General features: G+C 44.4%; 1 protein-coding gene across 1 annotated transcript in view; it reads right to left on the bottom strand.

The window, feature by feature from the left end:
• LOC108573484 (amyloid beta A4 precursor protein-binding family B member 1-interacting protein-like) overlaps nt 1–4,979 on the bottom strand; it is a 96,606-nt gene extending 91,627 nt beyond the window's left edge. Inside the window, 1 exon segment of the mRNA XM_017935943.1 lies at nt 4,843–4,979. Within this exon segment, the coding sequence (XP_017791432.1) occupies nt 4,843–4,962 (120 nt within the window). The 5' untranslated portion in view covers nt 4,963–4,979.
• Between the last annotated feature and the right edge of the window lie 8,387 nt (nt 4,980–13,366).

The raw sequence follows: 13,366 nt of genomic DNA, 5'->3' as shown, positions 1-13,366 counted from the left end.
GGGTTTCGTAGCCGGCTTCCAACGAGAGAGAGAGAGAGAGAGGGGGACTTTTATCGTTTCCTCTTATCGAAACCTCCGCTCTACGAAAGAAAAAACGAGCCCGCGCACCGCTCTGATACTGAACAGAGGCTACAGCCCACGTAACTTCCGTCTTTGTCGCTACGCGAGAGTCGCGATAACCGGGCTACGTACGTCCCTGATCCTCGTTCGATTTATCTGCCGCACGCACCGCGTGTCCAACGAAAACACCAAACAGATAACGAACACGGGCTACATGGGTAATTAGCTTGATCTGTGATACCGCTTTTTTGGCTCTAGTTCGGCGAGGAATATGTGTGGGACGACGGGGGCGTGAAGAACATTTCGGAATGAACGAGATCGGACGGTCGAAAGTTGCGGTTTCGCGGTGCGTCACAGCTCGTTGTTTCGAATGCTCCGGTTTGTTTTCGAGAACGCTGCGGGGAATACCTCTCGCGATCCGGAGATATATGAGGAATAAATTTGGAACAACTGGTAACAAGGAATAAATAACAGAGAAGTTTGCACATGCTGTGATTATTCACCCTTTATATTCGCTAGGCTTACTGTCGCTCGATTGTCGTTCGAATCGCTGCGAAATCGTAACTTTTATCCGTGGAACACCGGAAACGGGTGATTTAAAGGGAGTACATTACTCCGAGGCGACTAAAAATAGGTAAACTTTGGGAATGTTTTCGTGACAATTCCAGTCACAAGATAACTACTCGATGAAAAGTTTCAATTCTTCTTTAAACAATTTTTAAAAAGTGAAAATTGTTACAAAATCGCTAACTGCGAAATCTCATCGATAAAACTCTTTTCGATTTATGAAATAAAAATGTATTACCTACAAGATTTTTCAAAAATTCTAACTGTTATAGAAATGGTGGTAGTTTAAACACGGAAAACCTAAAAATTTAATGTTCTAGCAGAAGAGCTTTCGCGACAACTCTTCCATTTCGTAACATTTCTACTTTCCAAAAATTGCAGAAACAATCTGAAAGCTACATTCACATCCCCGGAAAGAATTGAAACTTTTCATCTAGCAATTACCCGTGAAAAAAATTCCCAAACTTCTCCTTTCTTCCAGACGCCTCAGGACGGTGTACCCCCTTGAAGAAGGCATTAAGAGAAAAGAAAAGTTACGCCATGGATCAGAGGGAAACAGTCGGGATAGAGAGAGAAAAAAGAACTTCTCCGTGAAACAACCCTGAACAGTTTATGCGGCCATTCGTATCGCCTTAAGCCAGAAACAACTACTAACAGCGAAATCGCTACATTACCTCCCACGCTTTGCGCAGATACCGGGCAGCTCTCGAATTTCCCTCCTCTCCGGTTTGCGCAACGACGGGCCTTATTGATCGCAAGCGTTTCGAGCCCATTACGATCAAACTATCGATCGCGTTGGTACGCGTTAAATGTTTATATCGCAGCCACGCATTAAGCCGTACGTACACGGCCCGGCCTGTGTACTCCATTCAACGGAGGGGGGCTTCAGGGCCGTAATTCAAGCAGCCACTTCAGAGGCAACAGAACGGCCGCAACAATGGCCGTAACTGTAGATTCGAGGTAACTTTACACTCCAGTCCATTTTCTCGTTGCCCACTTAAGCCCGTTGCAACGTTCGCGCCCCGCCGCCAAGAGGAAAGGGTTCGGCGCGACACGTGTTCGAATTTCCCTTAACGGACGCCGCACGCTTCTGGGCCACCCCGTGTGACAATTACACCGAGGTAACTTGAGACAGTGTTACGCGGATGCGACGAATACGGCGATCGTAAGTTTCCCGGGAATTCGGATAATCGTGGAAACTCGACGAAGATTTCAGGTGTCAACGATACGGGGGTTAATCTTAACCCTTCGACAGTTTAGAGCGTTGAGTACTTAACTATTTAGCTCGAGAGATACTCTCCGGAAGAAAGTTTGAAAGGGAGATAGATACTGTTGTTGTAACTATAACGTAGGGTAATGTATCTCTTGTTTTCCCACGACCGACGTAATTATTCAAAAAATATGTACGAAATATAAATTTTATTAGACTGTCAAAGGGTTAAAATCACCGATAAATACTGGGTAGGGACAACAATTCGTAGAGTTTGTCGAACTACCTGGATCAGGTCATCGCCTGGAAAGATACTAAGTTCTGGGAGGATGGAATCGTGAAACTGGCGAAAATATGGCGAATGATATCACAAATATATGAATATTGTCTTTGAATTTCTGTCAACAAACGCTACATTGACTTTCGTCGACACTGTGTCGAAACACCAATTTTCTTGTATAAAAAATAACGAGGTGAACAATGAAATTTTATTAGGTAACACCTATACTGCTACTTCAAGTTGCGTTCATCAATAATAAAAAAAGAAAACGATCGTTAGCGAATTCAATACGTCGGTGATTTCAAAGTAACACCGATAAGATTACGTTCATTTCAAGATTGAAAGGGTTAGTTGAGCTTAGTGAATCGATTTGAAACGGCGTACAATCATCGTCGAAATCATAAGCTCAGTCGGAAAGCGTGTGACAATAGTGGATGGGAATGATAATAGGTTAGAAAGTTGCCTGTTCACGTTGAAGATCACGACTGTTTCGACTGATACATTCGTAAGGGTGAAAAAGAAAGTCGTAGAAACTTCCAATTAAAACTCCTATCATATTCGTTATTTTTAACAAGAAATGTTCGTGCATTGTAGCTCCTGAAAATTAGGTGACCAAGATTACGACAAATTTATTTATTGTTACGAACGAAGCTAAAACCGGCAAAATACGAAAGCGTAAAGCATAATTTTATATTCGCAAATCCTTTTCAAACTGTGCAAAAATTCGTAAGACCGGTAGTCTATCGCGAAATCTAATTAACCACAATGCAAACCATCCCTAACGATACGAAGCTCTTTTGAAAAGGGCAAACAAGGGGAAACGAGACCAAGTATGAATCAAAATTTCTCTCCCATTGAAACATTACTCCTCGCAGCGTTTCAGAATTGTGCAGATAGATATCCGTCAAGCGTTTAAAACCTCGTCGAGAGGAGAGTTTCGTTTGCTTCGACTTTACTGCTGAAATCGTAACAATTACGGCGCGCCTCGCCGGAAGGAAGCGTCGTAATAACTTCTTACTTCGCGCAGCCTCGTAAAGATTAAAAGGGGGCGAGGGGAGAGAAGGGTCAAGGTGAGATAAAGCAGAATTAACGGCCAGACCTAAATCCTTGCCCGGTGGATCTCCGAGATTGCCTCACGGCCGGAAGAAAGAAGCTCGGTGAATTACATGGCCGTGTGGACCAACGTAACGCGAGCATCGTAAATTCGAATTATTATTGACCGTGGATCCACGACACGCGTGGCTAGCGACAATTATCGCGAGTGAAACCCGCCGTCTAATAGAATCGAGACAGGCCATTAACAGCCGAGACACGGTTTTTTCGTGTCGCCAACGGGCGAAAATCGCGGATCGACCGTGTAAAATGCTAAATCCGCCGTATGGCTGCCGGGGCACGTTGAAAACCAGTATTAGATACGAGCGTTTCCAACGAGTACAGGTGTTAAAGTGGTGCGACGACTTCGACGAATGTCCGCTGTTAGAGACAAAGAATCGAAAGAAATTGTGATTTATCTTTGACTACATGAAGCGGATTCTGTATGAAATAAAATAACGAGGAAAGGGTGGATTGATGAATATTTAATATGCCAACGTGTAGACATTGTGTCGGCATTCGAGCAACAATAGACAGAAATTCGTAAGCTCGAGTGAAACTTATGATTGATGAATTTTTGTTAAAATATATTCTTCCTCGAAGCAGCTAAACTGTATCTTTTTTTTTTTTTCTCGAGATAATTATCGAGCAAGATTTTTTTTATCTTACTTCAATATCCATAAATATTTGACGAAGCGCTGTATTAAACATTTCTCGATTATGTACCCTCCTACGAAATTCCATGGAAATCGATGTGCAATATCTCACGGGACTCCCTCGCAAGTGGCGCGAGAGGAACGAGATCGCGCGAAGATCGGGGCAAACTTTCGAAACGTTCCCCATGCGTGGCGACGCGTTAAATTAACGTGCAGACTTTTCCATTAATAACAGGTCCCCGTGCACGGTGACACACGTTCCGAACGGGACAAACTCTGTACGGCGATTATGCAACCGAGAATCAACGTTTTCGCGACGAGCGTTGCAGAGACTGGTTTACTTAGCGATAATCAATCTGCTAGATTAGAGAAAGTTGTTGCACAAATTTATGAATGAGCCATCTTGTCATAATAATACACTCCGAGCACTTGGAAGAAACGCGATACCAAACGTCCGATACTTCCTTCGCTAATTGATACTTCAAATACAATCGTGATTACCCGACCCACGCAAAGTGACTTATCGCAGTGCAAAGAAACAGAATTAAATTAGAAATTAGTACGAAAATAGCAAGACCAAAACTACAATGTTAAATTTCTTGCAACAAGCCCAATTAATTATATCGTTCATAATTAACACTAGGTTTACGGAACGAGTGATTTTGACGCATTTCGAATTTCACAAGGACAATTACAGAAACCGCGTACATTTCTCTCCTGCCACTCGTGCTTATTAGAAATTTTCTATAAATATAAAATATCACATAGTTTCATTTAGAAGAAAGAAATGTCCGTAAACCTAGTGTTAATATCCAATTCTTGCACGGACAATCTAGAAATAAAATGCAAACCTACAAGAATAAAAATCTTCAAGGAAAAAAAGAAATACTGAAAGAATGAAATTTTCAAAAGTGAAATTTACGAGAGGAGCTCGATATATGAGTCATTGTGCGGCAATAGCCACGCGAATCACGTACCATGCCCTCGTCTATCGAGGTGTCTTCCTCGCAATAGCACTCGTCAGGCTCATCCGGCGTCAGAGCGGTAGGAGTTTCCGGTGACTCCTCCTTGATGTCCTGCCTTCTCATCCAGTCCATCTTCGCGTCCCTTATCGAGCCTCTCTACCGGCTTGGCGCGAGTTCTTCCGTCCTCTCACGATCCTACTCCTATAGCTGGTCTCGACACAAGATCACATGTCTCTTTCGCGTACGATAGGGGGTCACACGAGAGAGCGAAACGAAGGAGAAAAAGGAGCGCGGCGCGTGGTTGTATTCGTGTACAATCTCTAAACGTGAAACACTGCTCAAGTACAAACGGTGCGCTTTTACTTATCGTTTATCACCGGGCCACGCTCCGATTACGCGGAAGCCACTCCGCCAGCGGCTGTAGCTGACATTTGCGAAATGTCAAAGCTTTTCTCGCCGGCTGTGCAATATATCCGTGGCGCTAACGAGGCGTCAAGCTTCTCTTGCGATCGAAGCTTCGATACCGATATACGTACCACACCGGGCCACGGATGCACGTGTTACCAACCCGTGCCTGTGTGTGTTGTGTGTGTGTGTACCACGGGTAATAGCAAAGTGATGATCCGCGAAAAACAAATACGTTCACACTGTGTTTCTCACTGATCGATCGATTTAAACGATTTTATTAAGAGAAAAACGCTGACAGGATGATCTGACCGCGAGAATAAACCCTCCGTGCACGAGATCCCACGAGGGAAACTGGCCTGCTCTTTCGACACCGACACTCTCCGATCGAGGAGAAAAACTCACACGCGATACATCTCGATATCCAAAGAGGAGAGAACGCGTCGTTAAAACACACAGCGTACCGGCACGGCGAGAGATGATTGCGAGCGAGACGAACGCGCGCGCAGTCTCGCATGTGCACACGAGCGAGCCACGGCGGCGGTGCAGCTGCAACTGTGTGTGCAGGACGGGAATGCTGGAGGTGGTATGGAGGCGGCTCGGTGGGCGCACTCTGTCTCGTCCCTGTTGCCTCTCCCTTCTCTCTCGCTCTATCTCACCTAAACGCGCCTCGTCGTCTCCTCACCCTCTCTCCTTTCAACAGACAATGTACTTTCTCCGTCTGACCCGGGGACGCTACGTGCGTCGCTCACTCTCCCTCTTTTCACTGAATCGTCCAACACATTTTGTCTGTCTATCTTTCTCTCTCTCTCTCTCCTCCACCTCCTCGTTACCTTTTCCGTCCTTCTCTCTCCCAGTTCGTTCCTTCTCGTTTACTCGTAGGCACATCGTGCACTCCATCCCTGTTCGACGATTCGTCAGAGCGAAACGTTTATCTTTCTCTCGTACGGACGTCTTTCTCCTTTCAATTTCTTCTTTCTCCTCCTCGTAGTATCGTCGCTCCGTCTTGGTTCCGCTCTAGAACGCTCCGTACACCTCTAGCGCCCTCTCTGTTTCCCATACGCGCGGCTCTTTCCCGCTGCCCTTACGCCATCTTCCTCTCACCCTTTGTTGGCCTCGCGTTTTCCCTCTCCGTTTCGTTCGTTTCTGTTCCTTTGCCAACTCGCCCCATGCCGCTGTCTGTCCTTCTTCCACCACTATTCCCCGTCTTCGTCCACGCTGTCCTCTTTATATTTCGTACAGCTTCCCTCTCGTCTCTTCAGCTTCCACTCTCTATTTCTCCTGTCGCCGTCGACTTCCTCCTTTCTACCACCGCTATTCTTTCGCGCTTCTGCTTGACCTCTCTGTCTCTTCGCCACGTTTCCCGTCTTCTTTTCCCGCCACTGCCTCGTCTTCTTTTCACAACCAGCCGGAAAACGGCAACTACCTCTCGTAGCTGGACAGACGCGAGAAAGGGAGGAGAATAGAACGGAGGGGAACGAAATGCGAGAGAGAGAAATGGCTCTTTCTCGCTTCTTATCCCGTACACACTGTCTCTGTTCAGGAACAGCATCCCTAGTCCGTTTCTCTCCCTCCCGCTCTTGTCCTTCATCCACCCCCACCAAAGAACACTCGTCTCTGTTCAACACGCTCGTTCCTCCCTCTCCCAGTTCCATGACCCCTTCCCTTTCGCGTGGAGTCGCTGCGAGTTCAGGGACGATCCGTTTTCAGTCGAGACCCTGGATCTAACGCCCCGAGGGAGGCCAGAAATAGCGACTTTCTTCTAGTGCCGGGGATTTCATCTTTTTATGGTTGCCCCTTACGGGACCCGGGATACAGATTCGTCCGTCGAAACAAATTGCCGATAAGACGATGAACAAGAATTGCCCATTCCCGATAAAGACCGCGATATTTATGAGAAACGTGAATTAAAGTATTGAAATGGTACGGAGGCGGTTCGGATGTTGGAACTCGTCCAAGCCCGTATTAACGCGTTCCCGACTTATTGAAAACGAGGCTTTTGTTAAGTGGACCGAAATATTTGCTGGTTCGATGATGAAATACAATAGGGGAGAGGAATGATGAAATTACCAAGTAATTAGAGTATTTCATTCCACGTAGGTCTTTATAGACTTGTCTCTAAAATTCTACGTGGAAATTTGTAATTATATAATGCTCGATACGTGTGGAAAATGTCAATTTGTAACTGGAGAGGTTTGAATTACAGCTCAAGGGAGAACCATATGGATATAATGAAATGGAGTAGTGGACTATGAGGTGAACAATCGATAATTCTGACCGCGTCGTAAATTCGAGGAATATTACGTAAGACAGGTCTCCGTAAATCACGCATCGTTGAATCGCAATGAACCGCGATACATCCCTGGGCTCGGTACGATCGAGGAAGAAAGAGGGACGAGGAAAATGGCAAGTATGCCACGATAAGAACGACAAGGAGAAGAGGAGCAAAGCCGATGCTAGGGCACGGACACTTGAAGAAGCGGAATACCTTAGAAAAAGATAGGCATAACTCACAGGACGAAGAAGAACGACTCGCAGTATCGTAGCTAGCAAATGGATATCAAACTACGCAATTACAATTCCACTGTCAACGTCGTAAACCCATCGATAAATACCCGTTCGAAATATAACAAAACGTACGTTGCAACAAAATAATTCCTGAAATTGCTACAGTTTCGTTCCACAAATATCACGAGAAAATGTCTACTAACCTCTAATTTGTCGTCTTACGCCAAATCACACTAATCTCCTACGCACTTCTCTATTATTTATAAACTTCAACCAATTTCACTTACACGCACTGTCACTGCAACTTTCTTTACCGAAAGAACACTCTCCCGTGAGATATTTATTTGTTAAACAAGAGAACAACGCGAGTTCAACGTAACAGAAAATCGGCGGTAAAATTACAACGAAATAAAACATGACGGAAGGCGCGCAGCAGCGCAGCGCCACCAGTAGGGACGGCACTGGCGCGAACCATGAGAGAAAGGGACAGACACAGGGAGAGACACGTGATGCTGGAACGTGTGTTAGTCATGGGTTGCCCATGGCAACCCACGCGGCTAATGTACACGGTACAGGCCGCGCTCGTTCAGGACAACGCTGCCTATATACAGTACGGGGAGAGCGTACGTACGTACAACGTACGTAACTCCGTAGGTTGTACTACGCGTACTACTTCGCGCGTGCACAATGGAAAACGGGAGGTCAGGTTCGTGTGCGTCCACACACGTGTCCCAGTTAATTGATTTCGCCTTTGCGTTCGTTGTCACGATGTGCCATTCGATCGGAGTACGCAACGAAACCGCGTTATCGTCGTCGACGTGCGCGCCATGTCGCGACATCCTGACCACCGAATGGAGATCCTTCGGGGAGAAGCCGATATATATACTATACGTATACATATATACTATGGTTCGGTGGATAAAACTCCGGTGCAATATCAAGTCTGGCATTTCACTGGAAAACTACACACGCGTTCTTCTGCTTCCTGTATATTATTTGCTCGTCTTTTTCCAACCTTTCGACCGTGATGGCGCTACGCCATTCGATGTTATCGATATTGAAACATCGTGACGTCGATTTTCATCACTTTTTCGGCTGTACCTTGAGATTAAAATTTATCCTAAATATATTTTTACAATGTTCTTTTGCATTTTTAAGTGTGCCTCTCTGTTAGTAAGTATCGTTGGTATTATAAAACAGTTGTGGGCTTTTAATTTGTGTTAAGAGATAAAGAATAATTGCTGATGCTATTTATGATAATTTGGTCACGACTGAGCTGGTTGCATAGAAGATCTGAATAATCACACGCCACGAGACTAAATGTTGTAAAGTACTGTAGATTAGTAAGTGGTGCTCATGAATAAATGGTGTAAGGTTTCAATAAATTGAGGGCGTTAGATACGCGTGGAGAAATGTTTTACGTAGAAGTGTCTACGTTGCGCGTAAGAAATATCTTCAACGAGTCGTAATTATCGTTAATCGAACGAAACAACGATAATAACCTCACTTTCGCGAAAGACCATTGCACAGTTAATCCGAATATTGAAGAGAATTAAAATGGAAATTTGGGAAAGAAGGAAACTCGTACGAATTCACGATCGTTTACAACGTTCGTAATCTTAACGATGCTGAGCGAAAATAAATTTCTTCTTCCGTGTGATCAGCAAATACCGCGAGACAGAGAAATGCCACATTTGCATAAACGGCCGTTTCTCTTTCGTTCATCAGCATCCACAGCAGGCGTAATCACGTGCCGGGTTACGAGTAATTATCCACGGCCAGAGGAATCGAGTTTACGCTCGATTTCAGCGCGCGAAGAATTCGGCTAGCCGGCGTGGAGAATGCAGTCGCACCGGCCATTGCATCCTGGCGCAATCGTGCTGTGTGCACCAATTAACAGCGCTCCGCGCCGTAATCTGGGATACCGTGGTGCATGCAAAATGCATTCTACACCACACACTCTCGCCGCTGCTGGACACGAACGATCGTTATCGCTTGATTATCGGTCGCTGGTAATCGCGGTTTTCCAAGAACCACGCCAGGAAGAAGCCGCCAGATAATTTAGCGCTCTGCGATCGCCTTCAGAGTACGAACAATATTCTGATTGCGTAATGCGCTTATCGACTATTGTTTTGCACGGACAAATAACACGGTTGAATCGAAGAATTTGAAAAATTGAAATATCTTCCTGAAAGGATTCTTCGACTTTCGATGTTTCGTTCTTGAGTTTCTTTTCTTTCTCTGTTGTTTGAGTTCGTTAGAATGGATCTTTGGAGTGGTAGTGTTCCTGTTTTTGCTTTTTATCTTGTACCAGTTGAATTAAGCGGAATTTTAATTGACATATAAATATATTTACGTTATGGTAAAATCGTGGATGGTACGATTGGCGAGATAGACTCGTAGGAAGATTTGCAATTTGATAAAGAATGTTTTCTACATTTCTGCATTTCTTAATGAAACGATATAATTGGAAATTTTACAAGGAGCACTCGTGATTAAGTGTTAAATTACAAAACGAGGGACGCCTAATTTAATGATTTTAAACTAGACTAAACGGAAGGAATTTATCACTCGACGTTACTAAAGTAGATTTCACGCATGGTGTATTATGTTTCTTTCAATCTCATGTATCTTTCGTATTATCATGCATAAAGTTTCTTGAAAACTCCAATTCCGGTAAAGCTCCAACTTACAATGCAGATAATTGATTTAATTGCAAAATAAATTCGCGAGGATATACGCAAAATAACATAATATCTTTTACCGCATCGATGAATAACTCAATAACGAAAAATTAAACCGTTCAGTTTAATTGAATCCTGATCTGATCCAGCAAGATTATCGCACATTGATAATTGAATAACCAAAAATAGAAACCGTTCAGCTTAATTTAAAGCCAATTTACTTAAACACAATTCAGATCGAAAATAAACGTCTTAAAAAATTCTGATCATGCATTAACGCTAGAATAGCATCTTTCTAATTTATATTCTGCACGTACGCTTCTATTTCTATCGGTACGAATCTAATTCTCCAATCACGGTTTACTTGCATAAAAATTCACTTTCGGAAAGTCGCCAATGGATAATTTTGACTCGGCTGGTAGTTCTAGTTTTAATAACGCAACCCTAGTGCGGTCCTCGGGTCTTTTTTGACCCGTCGCCTTCTTATTTCTTTAAACAACATCTGCTGTTATCAGATTCGTGCTTCCTTAACGTTGCATTAAAAGTTCACCGTCTACATTCACACAGCGTGCTGGTGACAAAAATTGTTGCACACAAGAACAGAAGAACGCACTAGGGTCAACCCTTTGCACTCGAGGACCCATTTCTCTCTAAGGAAATAGCAAATCGGAGCTTGTTTGCTCGGTAAAATTGATGAAATTTGTTGAAACTAACATAGAAATAAACCGTACATATATCAACGAATATAAACTACTTTACTTCAATATCTAACGTATTTTTGTTGTACAAGACAGTTGGTTCTTTGGAACTATCAATGAACGATTTACGGAGGTCCGCAGACCCTGCTGTCCTGGAAAATATCAGCTCTATTAACCCCTTAACCTGAGTTTTTTTCCTGACTATGCACCTGAGCGTCAGTCATTCAGTGTTTCGGTACTGTATCAGGTAAGAAAAGCTAATCTGTTATAGATTAATTGCATCTGGTAATCCTCGGTGTTACAAATTCAAACGAAAGTTAGGATAATAATGAATGTTTCTTATTAATGTAACTATTTCTGTCATTGAGCCTTGACTAGAATTTCTCAGTCGCCACTCGAGTGCAAAGGGCTGTCAACCAAACGAAACCTAACGGAACCTAATTCATACCTAAAACCTCACACCTGAAAAAAATTCCGATCGCCGGAGATTATCGCACGGCACGACCGCGTAACACCCACAAGGAACAACGAACCCATTTCACGGCGTTGCATTATCTTGAAAAACGCAACCAGGCCACAGAGAGGCATACACACAGAGCGAACGCGCGCGCGTGCACACACCACCGTAGCCGGGCCTTTACGCGAGGCGAAGCAACCGATCGGCGAAGAAAGGAAACGCGAAGCGAGGTACCGGAGCCAAGCAACTGTGCATTAAATTGAAACAGGCCACGACTGAAGCGTTCCCGTGGCATTATACGCGCCGCCGTCCTATGCAGGCTCTCTCGCGCGGGTACACATTCGAGGCGTGCGCTCGCGCGTCGATACGCGTAAGTCATGATTGCCGGTGTTCACGGAACGTCATGCTGCCCATTAAACCCCACCAACGCGACACGACACGACCGGGACGAGTTGAATGCACCTAGAGAAGCCGACCTCGCGTTTCTCCGAGCGATCCGGCCTCGCGCGACGCAAACCGCGTGGGAGTTTACAAGAAATTCGTGGCCCAGACGAGATAGGTGCGAATGGAAACAATGTGTCGAAATCCCGACACTCTTCTCACGAAGAGAAGAGCCTCTGCCCTGTCTCTCTCTCTCTCTCCCTCTATTTCTTTCTCGAGGTGTGCGCGCTGCTTCCACTATGGGCAAGTTGCCCGGTTGGATCGCGTGTACCACTTTTCAGACAGGCTAATGCGCTTCCTAGATTCTTCTCGCTTTCGATACCGACGGTACCGTTCTCGCGTACGGTGCAGGTCGATCCGCGATAGCGATACGACGCACGGTATCGATATTGAGAAGCGTATTCGAGAATAGAGATCCAAGCTTTTAGGTCGTTGGTTCGTTGTTGCATTTTAGTTTTTGGGTGGAACTGGGTAGCAAATTGAGAGCAAACGCTTTTAGGGATTAATGAAATTTTGTAATTATGTCAAATTTGTGGAGTTGACGAATGTATTGCTATTTTTCGTCTCTTTCGGAGTAGATACATATATTACAATTTGTTGCTTTTCATATGGAAAAGTTTGATCAACGATAGTACAAATTTGGGCTACCTGAAATTTGATCGACGATAAATAAGTATTTGAATTTAAGAAACTTGAATTAAGAAACTACCTCTTTTCGGTGAAACTTTTATAAATGGATGTTTTTTTGAAAAATTTGTTTTAACGCTACTTTTAACCCTTTCGTGACCAGCGGGACGCACATGTCCCGCTTGAGTGCTCAAATATTAGATTGTACCACGTGAAATTACCAATTAACCGTGATTAGTATACTCTACGTAACTGTGTGTTCCTCTGACCTCGTTCCTTATTCAATTACTTTCCGTGGTTGTTTAACTGTTCCACCTAACCCTTTCACAACCAGTGGAACATATACGTCCCACTTAAGTACTCTCAGAAAAATTGATCTCAATTTAGCATCCGCTACAGAAGTGACGATCGACAGACAAATACGAAATCCTCAAAAAAAAAAGATTCACTCACGAAAGGGTTAACTTCGTTCCACCTATTACATTCCTCTCCACGTCCAAGAGAAAAATCACAAAGTTCCAGGGGAAGGACGTTAACAAATCCGGCGAATTCGTCTGGTCGTGGTGGACAACGAAAAAGTGCGTCGTTAATTTTTAACACGGCCCTGGTCGTGGCCGTAGCCACGTGACTGCTCCACGAAGCAGAACAACCCTGGCCAGACTTTCGGACCTTCGAAGTCGTCGGCTGACGCAAGAGGCAAGAGTTCATCTCGGAAG

Source organism: Habropoda laboriosa, unplaced genomic scaffold (genome assembly GCF_001263275.1).
Source record: "Habropoda laboriosa isolate 0110345459 unplaced genomic scaffold, ASM126327v1 scaffold92, whole genome shotgun sequence".
Classification (NCBI taxonomy): domain Eukaryota; kingdom Metazoa; phylum Arthropoda; class Insecta; order Hymenoptera; family Apidae; genus Habropoda; species Habropoda laboriosa.
The sequence above is the reverse complement of the archived record's forward strand: the minus strand, read 5'-3'. Positions and strand labels throughout refer to the sequence as shown.